General features: G+C 39.0%; 1 protein-coding gene across 8 annotated transcripts; it reads left to right on the top strand.

The window, feature by feature from the left end:
- The first annotated feature begins 3,110 nt into the window (after positions 1-3,110).
- ncoa5 (nuclear receptor coactivator 5) lies at positions 3,111-14,264 on the top strand. 8 transcript variants are annotated; one of them, XM_046075331.1, is made up of 12 exons: positions 3,111-3,237; positions 4,167-4,225; positions 6,057-6,335; positions 6,595-6,702; positions 7,504-7,567; positions 9,637-9,873; positions 9,960-10,081; positions 10,501-10,654; positions 10,798-11,000; positions 11,122-11,326; positions 11,516-11,607; positions 12,281-14,264. In XM_046075331.1, exons 3-12 carry the CDS (start codon positions 6,167-6,169, stop codon positions 12,844-12,846), a joined length of 1,920 nt encoding a protein of 639 aa, XP_045931287.1. In that variant the 5' UTR covers positions 3,111-3,237; positions 4,167-4,225; positions 6,057-6,166; the 3' UTR covers positions 12,847-14,264. The 8 variants fall into 8 exon arrangements, with proteins under 8 accessions (XP_045931287.1, XP_045931289.1, XP_045931291.1 ...); XM_046075333.1 differs by having other exon boundaries at positions 10,801-11,000; XM_046075335.1 differs by having other exon boundaries at positions 10,519-10,654.
- The last annotated feature ends 4,571 nt before the right edge of the window (positions 14,265-18,835 follow it).

Here is an 18,835-nt window from a genome sequence, read left to right on the forward strand (position 1 = left end):
CCAGAAACAAGACAGTGATGAGACGAAAGTTTGGCTTCCATAAACAGAAAATACTGTGTATCTTCATTTGAACTATGTCATCTTAGTGGTTTGGTGATGTGTTTCAATGTTCAACCCTTTTTTAAAGTGGCACAAACTTTTATTTTTAATTTAATAATAAAGCATTATTGAATGTACAAAAGTTTAGCAACACAATCATATATTAGAGGCCGGAGAATTAACAATAACAAGAATGACTGAAGAGAAAGGAAAAAAAGTGGGGATAAATAATGAATATGAATCACTATAACACTTACACAACCATTAAATGTTGCTTTATACAAGGAAATCCACTCATGATATCCATTATATAGAAGTGACAGGAGCCCAATGGTCCAGTGGACTCATTCATCTTTAAATCAGGTCACTTTCGGTAGATCACATTTATGAAGCGGCTCCTACTACTTTTTATCTTGGCACTGAGTCTTTCCATTGGAAGAAACAAAAGTTCCATAATAGCATAATGTATTGAGGTTTTTCAAATCAAATACTATGAGTTTATTTAGCAACATTATTATTTAGCAAACATTATTTATTCCGCTGTTCCTTTTTTACATGGTAGGAAACATGTTTAAAATTGTACCGACCTCGGACTTACACTTAGATTGTATTTATGACAATTGCAGGAGGTCCCTTCAATGGATGACGGCACAGGAACAGAACTGAAACCTGAATCCTTTGGGCTCCCTCTACATTGTGAGTTCCTGACCAGGACTTTACAACAGCTGGATGTGAAACCTTAGTAGAACCACAACTAAAAGGTGCTGATGAGCACTGGAAGTCTGTAGAGCCCAGGTCCCACGCCTGTGCAAAACACAGACTGAAATAGCTCAAAAAGGAGGAGAGAATAGCGATGCTACTTGAAGGCGGGAGAAACACAGATTAGAGAGAAAGGAACAAAATTTTATCCAGAACATTGAACAAAGTCTTAATGCCAATCTGCTGGCCAGACATCAGCAGAAGAGAAAAAGACAAGTTAAGTAGTCCAGGGAGATAAGGCAAGGCACCTGTTGGCCACATGTGGAGTTACAAATTAATAGGGGCACAGAATCAACCACCGCTTTCGAGAAGAACGACCCAGAAAAGAACAAGGACTTGAGTAGGAAGCTGCTGCAGTGGAACAGACACCCCCTGTATGGACAGATTGTTGACAAGACACCATTAACATAAATGTTTCCTGTGTGGTGCAGTAGAGCCAGTTAATGTCATGAATGCTATGCAGAACTGGTTCCATAATCACAAAATCTGTCTGCCTGCAAGTTTGACATGATTCTGAGTTGGCTGATAGGATAATATTTGAACAGAGACACCAGCTTAAGAAATTTTCTTAACTACTTCATATGGATACTAAATCTTATTTTGTGTGTTGAACATAGACTGTGGACACACATATGTGTGTGTAAGTACCGGTAAGTAAAGTTTATTTAAATTACAGTACTTGTAAGTTACCCTATTTAAAATGTAATAGTGTAACTATTTCAATTACTTTTTCAAAGTAATGCAACTTAATACATTTAATGACTTTTTGATTACTTTTCTAAATTTCTAATGAATGTTTTCAACTGTTCAAGACAGCTTGAGAGACAGTTTTACTGGCAGACTGTTGGTGCTGCAAATTCAAACAGAGGAACCAATTAAAAGCATCTGAATAGCATCAAACTTTACTAAACGGTTGTGGCTGGAAATGGCAAAGGAAGACATTGAGCACATGAAGAAGATGCAAAGGGGGCAGCAGTAGCTTAGTCAGTAAGGACTTGGTTTGAAACCGGACCAGAGATACATAGTGTGGACTGTTAGCTGGAGAGGTGCCAGTTCATCTCCTGGGAACTGCAGAAGGTGGCCTTGAACAAGTCCCTGAACCCCCAACTGCTTGGGGTGCTGCACTGAGTGGCAGCCCCCTCACTCTCCTTGTGTTTGTGCATGGGCATGTGTGTGTATTTCAGACTTGTGTGTGTATAATACTAAAAAAAAATGAACAGAGTGAAAAAACATTGAATGTCCCCTTGCAGGATAAATAAAGTAGGCTATTTCTTCGTCTTCTTCTTCTTCTTAAAGGTTTACAGAAAATATTCAGATGTAACCACCAATGTAATCATGAACATTTTCATAACTGTAATAGATTACAGTTACATTTATTTTGTAATTAAATTAAAGTAGGGCCTATGTCTAGTAAAAAAAACAACCAGAAAATGTGGCAGTCAGTGTTGATAATTATCCAAATTATAATTATGGGAAACACTGCTTTCACTACCACCCCACTCACCCCAAACAAAGCAGTCTCTCCCGACTTTTTAACTAATATCATATTAATAACAGTAGCAAGGAGTGTGTGTGTTTTTTTTAATACAAAACATAGCCTAACGTTTCTTAACGCCACCGGCTGAAATAAAAAAATAAAGCAAGTAAATCCTGACTTTTGAACTACTGTTTTTCTGCACATGTAGCCTATTTATAAGAGCAGTATTCAGTATTTTTACAAACCGTTACGTTAAGCCACTCTCTCCCGACGACCATAATTTTCACCTTGCTGTCCTGCTTTAGCAAATGCTTCAATAAATTAAATGTAGAATTGTTCGCGGTTGAACGCATTTTGCTGGTCGCAAAAAGTTTACAATAGAGGACAATGTTCTTGGACTGTGACACAATAATGGCACGAACTATACAGCTGTGGAAAGAACGCCTCCTTGTTCTCCTTTCTTCCTTTAGTTTTTGGCAGCTGACTTTAACAACACAAGGTCCGGTGCCGCTGACCTCGGCGTAGTCGCGCACTGAAAAGCAATCCGCACACTACTAGTTACTGGGAAAAGTAATTTAACAGTTTACTGCCCAACACTGGTGAGAACTTGCTGTTTGCAAAAATACATAGCCCTAATAACGTTCCTTGTTGCAGAAACCACAGTTCAGAACTGTTTTAGGCGTGCCATTTAATTCACGAAATAGTTTAATTTTACACAAGTAGCAGATTTCTTATGATAATATTCTGGGAGGGGTCAAACTGCCGAAACTAAGATTTCTTCGCCAGATTGAATTTACAACTAGCCAGTAGGGGGCGGTGTATGTTTAGCAGTGGAAGAAGTCGCAGCCAGCTGCCGTATATTAAGTGAAAGAAGAAGAACGTCTCGGTGAGAAGATAGCGAAGTCGTCAGGAGCTGCCCGTGGCCTTGAGAGACTGTAAACGGAGGTGAAATCCACGTGAAGGTGAGTAAAACAGTTGCTCTGCTGTTGTTAATATAACGGCATGTGCAGAAAATCGCGCACCTTAATGTAGTTGGCTGTGTAACGAAGCTAACGTTAGCCGTTTCGGTTTTAAGATAGCAGGTATGCTAACGTTAAGAAGCTAACAGCTAGAAACTGGCGTTTATTTCGTGACCATATCACTATTAACAAACTAATGAAGGTTGATTTAAAAGTGCGACTGTATTAATGTTATGCTTTTTTATTTTTTTTTCAAATAACCCATTTCCATTATATTATCTGTTCTCAAAAGCCGGTGCTGTAACGTGTGGTACACCATTGCAGCGCGACCGGGCCCGAGCTTTGCCTACCCTTCGCGGGAGCGCGCACAGCTAGAGCAAAAAAACTATCAGACATTGTAATTATTTCTAAGGCAAACTACTTTTTAAAACGACATAATCTTGTTTGTCTGAGTCAACGATGACGATAAATGATCAGATGTGTAGTTTATGAGCATTTAATCATTAGCAGGAGTAGTATTTCCTTAATACGAGACCAGGCATCCATGTGATGGCGCATTGTATTCTGGGTAGCAGAGTACTTTAATTTATTATGGTAACGGATACGACATTGTTATTGCAGTCTACATTGCGGTGCTTTATGTCAACAATGAAAAGTTTACCTAGATTGTTTCAAGACAAAAATATGTGCTGGGTACATCATTTGATCCAATGTGGTGTTAAAGAAATTTAAGAGTAAGGTATTATTTGGCAGAGCTTAGTTTAGAGATGTAAATAATGAACATACCTCACACTTATTAGTGTATGTTTTGGGCGAAAGTAATCAGTGTAGTGCGAAGCTGTTACTGTAGACATCTTGGAGCATTTGAAGGGATATATTATTTAAACTGTTTAAAGTGGTTATTGTTTTTTGTTTTTCTTCTCCCCTTTCAGACGCGTCTTGTTTTTGAATTTGTGGACACAGAATCCAGGGCATCCAGGTTCAAGTTAAGGTATGTAAGGGGCTGCTTCCCAAAAAGCATAATGTAAATTATCTCCTACTTTAAATGTAGTATAACAAAAACAAATGCCTTTACTTTCTAATATCAGTTTTTAACACGTAGGAACTGAGAATCTCAAGAGATTCTCTTTCTCTCTGAAATATCTTGAAATTGTGCCACCTAGGCCGCATAAAACGTCAGTTTATCATGATGATTCTTAAGAAAGTTGTTTTTTTTCTTTGAACAAAAGAAAGCAATTGCATTTAGGAGGCGACCAGAAGCCCATGATTTCATTTCATTGGTGCGATTTTCCTCAAGATGTTTTTTACCATTTCAAGAGAAGAGGATCATTTGAACAGAAGCTCCGTTTTGATTTGTAGAAAACACAGTTTGAGAGTTGTCAAATAACAATAACAACAAATTTAGTAGCTCCACTTTGATCAACATTTTTACAGAGAAACAAAGTTTGGGTGTGACACTAAGCTTATATCGTGGACCTTTTTTGAATATCTGACTCTGGGATTGTATTTATTGCCAAAGGTCCATTTCAAAGTTGTGGAGGGAGAATTTCATAACCATTTATCGCGCTGCACAGTAGACGCTGTGTGTATCTCTGTGGGTATTTGTGCCGCTTGCTACAGTTTCTCAAAACAGCAGTATTGCGATTTTGTTCTGCGTGAAATGTTTGCGGCTTCGCAGTGCATACCGCTCAACTTAAAGCCAGTTTCGGCGGGAGCCATTTCTTTACAAAGAAGCAACTCACTCACCATTTCCTAGCATAGACATTTTGCATTTATTTTAGGAATTAATTGAAGCATATGCTCAGTGGTTAACAGGCAAAGAGTCATTTTATGTAATGTCATAGTTAATCTATTCAATACTGAAGCAAATGGTGCAGCCAGATTAAATCATGGCACAGTCTCCACAGGTGTGCCTTTTTAATACTGGGTGTACAACCTACACTGGGGACAAAGTTCTCTTAATGAAAATCACTTCAGGATTGTGTTGGCTTTATTTATTATTTTACAACAAAATGTCTGTAGCTTTATAAATCCAGACTGCATTTTTCAATGCTTGGTTCTCACTACAAAATTTCATTCTGGTAAATTAATTTAACCCGAACAGATGCACGTGGAAATGGTCATTGTTTTTAGATTATAAACAATTTGCTGCGTGTTGAAACCTCTGAACCCAGTGATCAACTACTTCAAACAAGATGTTATCAAAAACTGATTTTTGTGTGAAAGCTGAGGAGAAATCAGTCATTTCCAGAGCAGCCACCGTGCTAGAAAAAAGAAAGCAAAGGCGGATGAAAGCCCAGCAAGTGCACATTTGTCCGATCAGGCGTAAGAACGGTTCATCTGCGGTACTACATGAAATTACATCTGTCAAGCACAAGAGCCTTGCCAAACCACAATGAGTGAAGCAAAATTGTGGGCAGAGTTTGCAAGGCTTTCACGTTGCTGCACACGGAAAATCAGACGGAAGTCCATCAAATTTGCGTGGCGGATTTTCATTTGTGTTTAATATACTCGGCATTAATCATACCCTGCTGTCCCGTGTGCCATAATTCAAGGCAAGGCATGTGTAAAAGTGGAGAGTTAAATCAAGTAATATCCTGCTGTCCTGCTTGTGTTTTAACACAAGGTTTCGGAAGAATTTGCAATTGAATCAGCACTACTCATTTCAAATGTCAACATTTGCTACATTTCAGAATTAATTTGCCACAGCATTTCCACTGTCTGAACTTTTGATGTGATTTTGATCTGCAACTTTTGCTCTACTAAAACAATTTATCCTTCCAAGGAATTTGATCTGTTCTCTTAACTCACTGACGTTTCAGGATCGTGGACGACAATTTTTAGAAGCTTATTAGCAAACAATCCAACCATTTTTTTTTTCAAGCATTTGAGCCACACGAAGAAAGAAACCAGTAAACCTTGGGATCGTGTCATGTCTCGCCGAAGAAGCCGCAGCGCATCACCAGGGCGTTATTCACGCTCCTGCAGCAGCAATGATCCTAGAGATTTGGAGAGACGGATTTTTGTTGGGAATTTGCCGACATCCGACATGGAAAAGAAGGATATGGAAGACCTGTTCAGCCCATATGGGAAGATAGTCGGTCAGTAAACATAATATACGCAATAAGTTGTCAATTTTAATTCATGACAATGATTTGAATCGAGCAGACTGTCCCTGAATGTCACAAAAGCAATTTTCAAATAGCGTTTACATAGTCTTTTTTTCATGAAATGAAGGCATGTAAAATTCGTAATGATGTCGCTACTGATCATTTTTTAAAGTGGGTAAATGGGTAGGTATGAAAAATGTTCTTCAAAAATGATCCTAAGTTTGTACCACTTAAAATGTTCCTCTTCCAGGCGTATCCATGTTTCGTGGGTTTGGATTTGTACAATTTGAACGCGTTGAGGAAGCCGAAGCTGCAAAGGCGGCCCAACAGGGTCGAATATATAAAGGTTATAAAATAGGTAAGCCTCAACTGCAGTAGGTGTGATTGTCTGGCTAAAGAGGATAGGTTTCGGTATTAAGTTAATAAAAGATTAAGGTTACTTTTTTTTGTTTTTGTGTGAAAATATTTTGATGATTTGGCATGATGGTTTAAGCGTTAAACCTGAATATAAACAGTTGTTTTTGTTTTAAGGATTAACTCTTGTGGATGAAGGTTGTGTATGAAAGCTAGATATGTCCTTCATTCATGTGGTTAAGAACAATTACGTGGAGCCCTTTGCTTGCCCACAGCTAACCTCACACTGTGCAGGTTGTATGATTTGACCTACAACTCATCAAAATGAAGATAAGCTGTGCTTATTTTTCAACTTAAACCTTCCTTTTTGTAGATATGTTACGTTATTGGCTTACGAAGCAAATAAATAAGTGCATTATTAAATTCTGGCAAAGCCTGAATCTCTTGTTTTATTTGCAACACTGTCTTGGAATTTTCTTCAACGAGGATTTAAATGTCACTAAAATGGAAGCACTTCTGGTTTTGGGAGTTTCTGAAGGCCAAATTTCAAGTTTTATAATCTAATTTACACATTCAAGCTTTGCTAGTGTTTAGCCAGTTACGAACGGGGGAAAAAAGAATTCCTTCATTTCTCGATTTGCTGCATTTTTGGCTCTCGCCCAATTTGGATATTCAAGCTTGGATACTGGACCACAGTGTCATTTGGATCGTGGAAGTGTTGACGCGGCCTCTCGATTCTGCGTGAACACAAAAGCTGATTTACATGTTACTGTTATGTTCAACGTTTGGATTGATTTATTTTCAGATGTAAATATGGCAGTGGAGCGACGGCAAGCTAAACCTCAATCCCAGCAGAGCCCTTCACGAAGGTAAAGTAACGCGAAATGGGTGTGAAGAACTACCAATGCCTCTGAGGTGCCGGTAAAACAAAAAAAGATCTAAAGCGTATAACTTTTCATCAGCTGTCATTTACACCATTGGTGAGTCGGCTTGATGGAAGCTGCCGTACCATTAGATGGTTTTGTGGTGGTTCATGGGACAGTCAATATTTCACCCTAAATTAAAATGTCAAGATGTTGAAATAAATGAAAGAGCCATGTGAATGTAATTTAGTGTCTTTGTCTCAAAGATTCTTGCCTTATGGCTTTCAACACTTGTGTTCTTTGCACGATTTTGTCCCACATTTTATCTTCAGCTAGGAAAATGCAACTTTCTGTCTGAGGGAAACGTAATGCTAATCCCCCCCCCCCCCATGTCTATTAGCAGGTTCATGTCCTACAACATGGCCTTTAACTAATTAGGTGTGTGCAGTTAAACTGCATTTAGTCTGAGAAATGGCTCCCTAAAGCCAAACACATGTTAATTTAGGCAAGCTACATTGAAAATAAATTTAAAGGTGCACTGAAATTTTATTTGTGAAAAAAGGTATTTTTACGTTAAGTTTCCCAATAAAACACATTGTGTGTGTCCTTGAGGCCTAATAACTGTTGATTGAATTTCCTTCCTCAAAGGCAATTTTCCAATGCTAATTCTGACCCAATGTTTTGGAAGCATTTCAAAGCAACGGTGTTAGCCTCCATGTTTACTAGCTACCAGCCGTCTTCTTCCCTGCCTTTGTCGGCGCATTGCTGCATTTCTTGATTATACCACCAGCAACGATCAGTGGAATAACGTAAAATCACCAGGATTGTGCCACATATCACCCGCACGTGTGCACATAATACTGACACAGCAGGAATATAACGTGCATATTGTAAATTTGATATTAAATAGTCTCAGTTTGCGGTAAAAGAAATTAAAATAATAATAAGAAACTTATTTTCTCCAATATTTTTGTGCCTCACCTTTAAGTCAAGCACTTTGGAAATTCAAGTTTAATATTGAGACAAGAAGCAAATACATGTTATAAGATATTTGCTCAATCCAAGTAGTCTTTTTCTAACCACCTCCTTTGACTGCAATAAAAATGATTTTGAGATCAAGGAAAGACAAATCATAAGGATTTAGAAAAAGACACTTCCAAGAGAACCGAAACACGGAAGTAAAACTGTTGCAACTAATGCAACTTTTTCTGCTAGAGCAAAGAACTGTGGGAGTGCCTCCTTTTTAGCAAAAAATGGCCCATAATCACCCATCCACCTTTTATTAACATGGGAAGGAGGGGGAAAAAAACTCGGAACGGCGCGCAGCCGCCACTTGGATATACCTTGGTCGTTCACGTTTTAGGAACCTCATCATGGAAGTCGCCAGTTTTCCATTTCTACGGTTTGTGTAGAAACGTCATACATCTCAATTTTTGGAAACCTTTGTAGAAATATTTGAATTTTCTATGCAATTCAGAATATTTTCCTCTTTGAAATGTAATAAATTCTCAAAGGTGAGATTAAAAACTCTTTTTTTTTTTTTTTTTTTGTGCGAAATTCGGGCAAACGCTTTATTTTTTCATTTTTTTTTTTCTGACGTCATATTTGCAGCATGGGAATGTGGCTTATTGAAGAACAAAACACATCATCCTGCGCAAATTGAGCAAAATACACCACAAACTGCTAATTCAAAAAGGTACTTGTCTTTTAGAGATGGATTTAGCGTCGGTGAACCTCAAAATCGTTGATGAATCGACATTGTTGCGTACACGGATCACTGGACATTTTCAAAAGATAGTCGTTGAATGGATGCTCATCGGAATCACCTCCTGGATTGAATTTGTGTTAGTTCCCTTTGCGAACACAAAAGCTGCTTTCGGTTGCTCTGCTTCGGTTGTGCAAATAAACAAATTGTCCATCTTTTCAAACTGAATAGATTTGATTAAATTTACAATACCTACTGTCGGCCTGTCCTCATCAGTCATGGACAGATGTTCCTATTACCTCTTTGTAGTATTTCATAGGCATCCTAAACTCTAACCTTCTGTGCACTAATGGATCATTTTTTTTCTCAGGGCCCCGTATAGCAGCTACGGGGATAGCAAAGACCTGCGGCCTCGGTCACGTTCACCTGCTTATGGGCGTGAAGGTCGTGAGCCTAGGGACGCCCGTGATGGACGTGAGCCCCGGGACAGCCGTGATGGGAGGGACTCGGGTAGAGAGCCTAGACCGGCTGGCCACTCTCGTGACCATGATTACCGGTACCGTAGCTCAGAGAGCAGAGACAAGGACCCGCGGGAACCTGCATACAGGTGCCTACTGGACCCTCAGCCCATTATTTGGAAGTCCAGATTTAACTGGTTCTATTTTTGTCTGAACTTGTAATGTTTCCATACAGCAGAGATGATTATGACCGATACTACCGCAGTGGTAGTGCTGCTGAAGAATATTACCGAAGGAAGGATGAACCCTACAGGGACCCATACAGAGATCCCTGGAACGGACGCCGTGAGCCAGAGGGTATGTATACTCTGTACTTAACCACCTTAATATTACAATATTGTGTCCAATTGTAAAATTTATTTTATTCTTGGATAGATTAGATTTTCTTGAGTACCAAATTCCTATTCCACAAATTATCCTTTTTACTGCTTGTAACATTTTCTTCAGTAGTTTACCCCTTGTTGTCCAGATGTGGGGACATAGCACCATCACTAGACACCGCAGATGGCAACCAGACTATTTTCCAGCTTAACCATATTATTTAAACTGCATATTTTAGAGTTTAAAAAGATGTAAGCTCATGAAGTTTGTGTCCTAATCGTCCATTTTATTGTAAATGTTTTGCACATCTGCGGTATTTAATGTCAGAGTAAAACAGGTAGTTTTTAAAAGTCAATTTCAAATGCAGAAAATTATACTAACATTAAACTTTCCAGTCCCCTTGAATCCCTCAGCTGTAGATGATCGTGCTCGACCAGAGGAGCGTAGGCGTAATGAATTGTATAGACAGTACTATGAAGAACTCCAACGGCGCTACGACACTGACCGTCCTGTTGACTGCTCTGTGATTGTTGTCAACAAGGCACAAAAGTATGTCCGCTTTCTGTTCTTTACAGAAAATGAATGTTTTAGACCAGAAACGTCTCATTAAATATCTGGGATGTTTTCATTTCATACTGCGCGTGTGTGTGTGTCTGTCTGTCTGTTTTGTACTTGTGCTTGAAAAACAACTGTAGGGAGTATGCTGAGACAGTCGGGCGGAAAGTCCGTGATCTGGGCATGGTGGTGGATCTGATCTTCCTCAACACAGAAGTGTCACTAACCCAGGCACTGGAGGATGTAGGCCGAGCCCGCACTCCCTTTGCCATCATCATTACCCAGCAGCACCAGGTCCACCGGTCCTGCACTGTCAACATCTTGTTCGGGACACCGCAAGGTAATGCTAGAGGACAATTAGCACCTGTTTGTCGGAAATACCAAAGTAAAGACCACAGCATTTAAATGGTGTATTTTTTTTGTTTCACATGCTAACATTTATTGTGTCCTTATTGTCATAGAGCATCGAAACATGCCAATGCAGGATGCCATGATGCTGGTTGCCCACAACTATGACGCCTACAAAGTTGAAAACCGTGAAAAAGAACGTGAGGAGATTGCCAGAAAGGCTGCCAAGATGGCGGACGATGTGTTACTCAGGGAGCCTGACAGAGAGAGCCACCCTATTTCTGTGCTCACTGCCATCACGCTGTTGTCTGAAAACAGGTATGTGGTTTAATATCTTTGGACTTGTCTAAAAGTATGTAACATCTTGAATTAATAATTAATTGGAGCTGTGGAGAATGTAAAATGTAATTTGTTTCTGTGATACCTCAATCACAGTTGGCATGTTGTAATGTCTCCACCCTTGGAATAATTAATTTTCTTATTCATTTCTGTGTCATGGGCGGGTAGATTTGTAACCCCAGAGGAACTGGATGCACTTCTTGCGTACCTGAAGGACAAAAGAGCCCGACTGCTACGAAGCGCTGCAGACCCTCTTGCAGGTAAGAGACAAAAGTGTGCTATTAAAGTATAAGTTCCCATTTTCTCAAGTCTGTTCTTAAAACGATACACCTGCCCATGTTTACATTGAAAGAGTAAGTGGTAGTTGTAATTTATCCCTGAAGAAATCCCTTCCTATAACGAAAAAATTGTTATTCTGTGCAAAAACGCATTTCACACTTGAGCCGAAGTTAATAAAAGGCTTCATCGGTCTGAATTGGACAGATCAATTTTTCCAAGTCAGTCTTCTTAGTTTGAAATGTCCCCTTTGTGTCACCCCCTACCCTATTACCACTCATCAGGGGAACACTGTGGAAACTAGGGGACTTTTGAAATTGGAATATACCTACTTAATATGAGAATATATTCCGCAGTCCGAGTTAGTGAAATTAACTTCAACTCAATTTCACATGGCATTTTTATCGAGAATAAAGACTGTGTGGATTTTGTCCCAAATCTCTTTCGCAAGTCATTATGGCGAGGAAGAACAATTATAGCAACCAAAACTTTTAGTATACCGGGCATGTAAATATTATTCTAACAGACTTAAAAAATGCGAACCAATCCTTAAATATTCTTCTACGGTAATTGAATTATTTCTGAAATTTGTTCCTGTTGAATGCAGCATAGGTGTTTGCAGAGCAGCTCATTCTAACTGAACCTATCACCCTACAGCTGCAGTCCATTCTGCGGTTCCTGCAGCAGCCCACCATGATGTTCCGCCCACAGCTGCAGGACTGCCTGCTCCATCCCATTCTACTCACACACCCCCACAGTCCAGCCACCTCGGCCTGTCAGCGGGTTCAAGTGTCTCAGCTAACCCCAATCATCAGCAGGAGCTGCAGGCTAAAATCCTCAGCCTGTTCAACAGTGGCACAGGGGCGTCAACAGGCACTGGAGGCCTGCCTGTCACCTCTCAGTCACAGTCCTACGGCCCCCCTTCCCAGAACCCACCCCGCCCAACCATGCCTGGCCTTCCTCCATCTGGATCCCAGGGTTATGGTGCCCCACCACCTCTTGGCCGCATGCCACTTGTACCAGGCGGTCAAAGACCTCCCGGCTCTGCTTCAGGTATCAATTTTGACAACCCAAGTGTACAGAAAGCTCTGGACACCCTCATTCAGAGCGGACCATCTCTCAACCACCTGGTGGGAACTGGCGCCTCTCAGCAGCCACCACCCAGGCAGGCACCCAGCATGGGCCAGGCCCCGCCTATGTCCATGTATCCCCGACATTACTGATGGATTGTAGTGAATTAATTATTCTCCTAATGTGAGGTCCACCTCTGCCTCTGACACACACTCTGTGCGGTGAATTTACCAGCTGTGTATAGGTAGACTGTAGGGGTGTTTTGTAAAATCTTAAGTTTTTATTTTTTTTCTGGGTATTGTGCTCAGTTTGTTAAATTTGACAACTTGTCCGGATTTCCTAATGTTCTGTATTTTCAATTATTAGCCAGAAGATAATAAATCATTCTTCTTGCATGTGATTTAAACTGTGAGGTGTGTCAAGTACAGTGTAATTTGGTTATGATGGACTCCTTAGTTATTTTTCCAACCATGATCTGTTGTGTGTTTTATAGTTTTCCAAAGTGTCTTTTTAATTTGTAACATTTTCATTGTCAAAACAAGACATGATTTAAAAATTCAAGACACAATTGCTGTAATAAAATGGTATTGGTTTATTGCATTTTGTGCTGACAAATCTATAAAATGGAACGGGTATCGCCAGAAGCTATAGATATAAGCATTTGAAATGTAAGATAAAACTACTTTTTCCTCTTTTTAATGTACCATGAAACACAATAGAGAATACATGTTTGTTTTTTTTACTTTAGAATATTTAACTTACACTGACACAAAAGAAACACCTCCACACTAACTGTATTTGATTTATTTACACATAGCCCCCTCCCACCCCGCCCCCAGCAGTTACAAGTGCACATGTACACACATACACACTCCCACAGAACTGAAAGGAACACACTACGGCTTTACCATAAGACTAGGTACAGTATCAAGGAAGAGTAATGAACAGTTCTGAATAGGGGGGGGGGGGGAACACAATTTCATATTACTAAAATTTGATACAGGTGTGTCTTTGTGTGTGTGTGTGTATGTATATATATATATATATATATACGATACATCCATTAAAGTTTTCAAGCATCCATACAAAAATTTTCCCCACAACTCCAGTGAATTAAAAACAAACGTGGACATTCCTCGAGAGGGGAGGTACTGGTTAAATAAAATACTGTTTTTTCAAGGGCCATAAAGTGTTGAAAGGATAAGACATTTTGGAAAATAGCTTATTTCCATGAGGTATGTAAGAAGATCATTCCAGTCATTTATGAATATGAAGCTAATGCTTAGCACAATGACTGGACAGGTCAAAACTGCAGGCCTGGCTCTGTCCAAAGGTAAAAGTAGGAACTTCCTGGAGTCTCCGCTTGTTGCATGGCATGGCCTTATGTTATTTTTACACTTCAGTGTTTTTACGGATTAACCCAAATAAATATGTGTCTTAAGAGGCAGAGCCAGGCTACCCCCCCCCCCCCCCTGCCAGTCTTTGTGCTAACTTTTGGCCAGAAATTTCACCAAAAATGTAGATTGTTTTGGTTGTCTGAATTTCAACAATAAAATACCTGTTTTGGTCATTGGTAATCTCTTTACTTAATACACTGACTGAATAGAACCACAGCTATTGATTGAAAAATAATACATCTAACGTTACAGTTTTGGACAGGCAGAGACTCTGCCTTTTCATGCAGCTTCCACCATGTACTTTGGCACTCCCATTGTATTTAGTTTTACCCTGTTGAAACAATATAAATATTTGATCGGTTAACTTAAATAATTGCTACACATTGTTTTGTAAACTTTCTGCGTCTAATTCACTGGAGCACACATTTGCACACTACCAAATATGTAGTTAATTGAAATATACTTTGGTACTCAGTTTATCTGCAAATATTATCTGATATTTGATTTGTTGTCAACAAATCCACCATAAAAAATAGAATCTTGTACTATAATAATATTCACCTTGGATACAATGATTGGCCAGTCCTAAGGAAAGAGAAATCATACGACTAGAAAGAAAAGTTTATAACTGATTTAAACAAAGTACTTTTATGCCACAAACACCCAATATATTTTCAATACACCTTGTTCAGGGTAATTGCATGCATGCACTTAGTTACACAACATAACTGGAACGGGGCTCTGCTTGCACTGCATGGATAGCCACTTGAGTTCTTCTCATCTGACTCCCAGAGAGATCGACTGAAGTGTAAGTGCAGCTGTCTTACCATCCAAAATACACTGAAAGGTACTATTTTATCTCAGCTACAGACTGTGTGCTCCCTCTGCAATAATCTGGGATGTGTTTTGTATTTTCTCTGTTGGTGTCTTAACAGGACAGCCTCCTTAACCCGGTAACAGATGTGTTTCAGAGCCCTTAATATCCATTTAAGGATGGAGACTGAGTAATGATCACCAGCAAGTTTGTCTCATGCTACAGTTGTGCAGGCGAAGGATCTGATCTAAATCATGGATCAGTTGGGGGGAGAAGGGACGTGCTGGTTTCTGAGTCGACTACCTTGTGTGGTCCAAGCAGAGCCGGTGCCAGATTTGGAAGCGCGAGTTTTATATTTGATCATTTTTGAGAATTATACTGCAATCACATTTAAAATACAGAGCTGGGGTGGATTTAGTAGCTGGGATGGGGGAGGCCAGGGCTTTGGGGGTGGAGGAGGGATTCAGGGAAGGCTCACCTCACAGATTGAGTGACAAGCATTATAAATTTAACAGTTAATATTATTCTTTTCAAGAAGTTTGCCAAGAGAAAGGAAAGAATGTGATGCATGCTAAAATGTCCAAGAAAAATGCTCAAATGACAATATCAAAATCAACAAAATCAGCAGGTTGGTCTCTGGAGTATTGCAGTTTGAAACTGCTGCAAGCTGATGGGAGTTAATCATATTTTCTGGTCTGAGCTGTCAGACCCCCCCCCACACACACACAGCTGGCTGTAATACACTGATGTGCCACTAGAGATCACTGTGGGATAGAGTATACAGAGCAGGTGGCTCTCTTTCAATCACACCCTCCACTCCAGAAAACTGATCCTGTCACAGAGTACCCCCTCAGTGTAAAGTGCTTTGCTGTCACAGCCACATTTGGGATGAACACTGTAGATCTGTATTGTCTGTAAGACCTGGTGACAAACATTCTGATGAATTAAGTGACACCTCCAGTTGTTTTGTAGAAAAGAAAAAACACAATTGTAACAAAATGAAAAATGACCAATGTGAGAACAATATTGCACATAATCTTACAAAACTCTAAGACTTTGTCCACAGTGATAGAACAGTGTACAACAAAAGACAACACTAGTAGGTTACAGTGTCTCTGACTTAAGTGATATATATTTACAAAAGGTGAAAAGACCATTTCTAAGGCCCATTCATTCGCAAACTCAAAATCCTCCTATTACGTTACATAAGACTACTTGAGCAAGATTGAAATATAACAAGTAACAATATAGTGAACTCATACGTTTTCTTATTTTTTGCAAAAGACTTGTTTTCAAGGTCTATTCTCAAAATCTGTAACTCAGTGAGAACATTTGACAACACTTTACCCCAACTCTGCACCTTGAACCTGTAAATCGTCACTATAGAAACCACTAAAACAAATATTGCCACATAGTACCATGCAAACAGCAATTATAAAACATTTATAATTCAATAAATAAATTAATTTCCAATAAACTTCTCCAATAAACATCAGATATCTTCTCTTTTGAATCAATTTTAAAGGCTCAGTTGATGCAGGCGATGTTGTGGAGACAATCCCAAAATAGCCATGTTCTTCAAAAACTGATGTGAGCGTTAAACAACCCCTTTTGTCAGAGTTAAGTGTGACAATCATGTTAAAGAAAATCTTCATGACTTGGCACCCTAAAATCTTTGAAAACTAGGAGTGGCTGCTTCTTAAGTATCACAGGCGTCAAAGGTAGGTGTGTTTAAAAATTTGCAAACAGTGACATTTAGTAGATAATCCAGAAATGTTCATATTTAAACATATTTTGTTAACTATGTAAATTAATAATATCTATACCTTAAAATTGGTTCACTTTACTCATGACATTAAATATGGTAACAATCAAGAGAGCATTTCTTTAAAAAAAAAAAAAAAAAAGGGTGGCGGATTTTCCCTCAGTTGGAATATTGCATCAAGGTATTCAGTATAGTTTTTTAATAAAAAAGAAAGTTGAACCCTGTTCAGAGATCACAGGCCAAATGTTCACAGGTACAGCCTTGTCTTGTTTGACAACCACCACTACTGATATGTATGTCTATACCCTTTTCCATTTGAGCTGTTGCTTTAGTCATTTCTATTTACAGTACAAATACATCTATTGATACTAGCAGCATTCACAACATATGATCAGACATTCAAGCAACACTAAAAACACTTAATACTGTTTTAAATAGTACTAGAAACTAATTTGTTTTGCTTCCCTATATTGTAAATACTGTATATATATATACGTATTTATTTATATTCATATTTCTACTACAAGTGCAAATGACCAAAAACAGTTTCTTCAAGAAAAGAAACCAAATCAAAGTAAAGTGACAGCTGTCCTTGGTCAGAGTGAGATGATTCTGATATTTGTTTTTTGTTTTTTAAAGACTTACGAAATCTACATATACAAAATATATGTGTAAAAAAATAAATAACATGATCACATGAGTCCAGATTTCAACTATTGCACATTCCTTCCAAGATGCACTTTTTGAACCTAAATATGATTTGCTCATAAGTCATTCAGTCAGGGACGTGTGGCTCAAATCTTAACCAATCTAGAGGATATAAAATCTCACTGGAGCGTCTACTGCATAGAGTTCAGTCTTGTGGACAACGTGAGTTTCCCAGCTACAGAAGCCATTGTCCTCTATTTATTTAGACTGGACCCTACAAACAATCAGCTGATAGATGTTCAAAACCTCACCTCAGTAAGGGCTGATATGCTCATGTCATGTCTGAGCGTTTGTAGTTTTTATGGAGGTCTGAACATCTATTCTCTTATCATCTATAGGGTAACTTTCCAACTACAGTTTCATGTAGACACCTCATTTATTATTCTTTTTTATATAGCACGCTTTGTTCACTCTGATTTAAGCAATAGAATTTTTGTTCACTATTTCTTTTTGAAAAATACTTTTATATGGCACATTTAATGTATCTAACTTAGGCAAAACAACAATATATCTTTGAGTGACAATCAAAATGACATACAACTATTTTATCAATATGTGTAACTTCTGTCTATAAACATAAATACATATTTGTTCTCTAGATGAAAAAATAACATTTAGTATTTTTTATTTGATGAACCTAATGAATTCATCAAATTGTTACGTGTTGCACAGTGGCGGACAGTGCAGGTGCAGTGCTTGTCGAGGTTACAATGACAGTTATTTACCATAGTGACAGGAGCCTATGCCATCCAATAAATAAATAAATACATTTTTTAAAAACAGCTTTTTTGAGCTGTCCCTCTCAGCGAAGGATCGTTTTCTCTCCACTAGAAGCTTTTTAGTATGTCACAAAAATACTACACTCATACTGAACAACGCGTCAGAGCTTGTACATTATTTACAGTGATCCACACGAGGGTCGAGGGGTGCTGGCAATGATAATCTCCTCGGGGTGGGGTGAGGCGGCGTTGTACTGTCTCCCCATTCTGCTGTCACACCAGCCTTCTGCTAGGAAACGCACTATTCACAGTTTAATTACGTGTCAATCTCTACAAACTAAGCTAGCCTTGTTGTATTTAATTTTTTTGGCACTGACAGTGGCCACAGGGATAAACAGCCACTAAGAAATGAGTTGAATGAGGATGGGTAGAGAGACAGCGATGGTAGTAACAGTAAGTAAAAACAGTTATAAGGATGGCATGCTAAGGAGTGATCAGGTTAAAGATAATACTGCAGATTTGATCCACGTGCTTTTTTCAGTCTTCTTCGAATATCAATGTGAATTTCACAGTTCATACTTAACAACTCTATTCTCCTCCTTCCAGCTGGGGGTCCTGACCGTAGGTAGCAGTGTCTTTTGCCTTGAAAGATAAATCACATCAAAGACAACAGGCTGGAACGCTGTGGGAGGTGTCCGATCACCGCGAGGGAACTAAACAGACAATTGTACACTGAGA

The sequence above is a fragment of the Micropterus dolomieu genome, linkage group LG18 (assembly GCF_021292245.1).
Source record: "Micropterus dolomieu isolate WLL.071019.BEF.003 ecotype Adirondacks linkage group LG18, ASM2129224v1, whole genome shotgun sequence".
NCBI lineage: Eukaryota > Metazoa > Chordata > Actinopteri > Centrarchiformes > Centrarchidae > Micropterus > Micropterus dolomieu.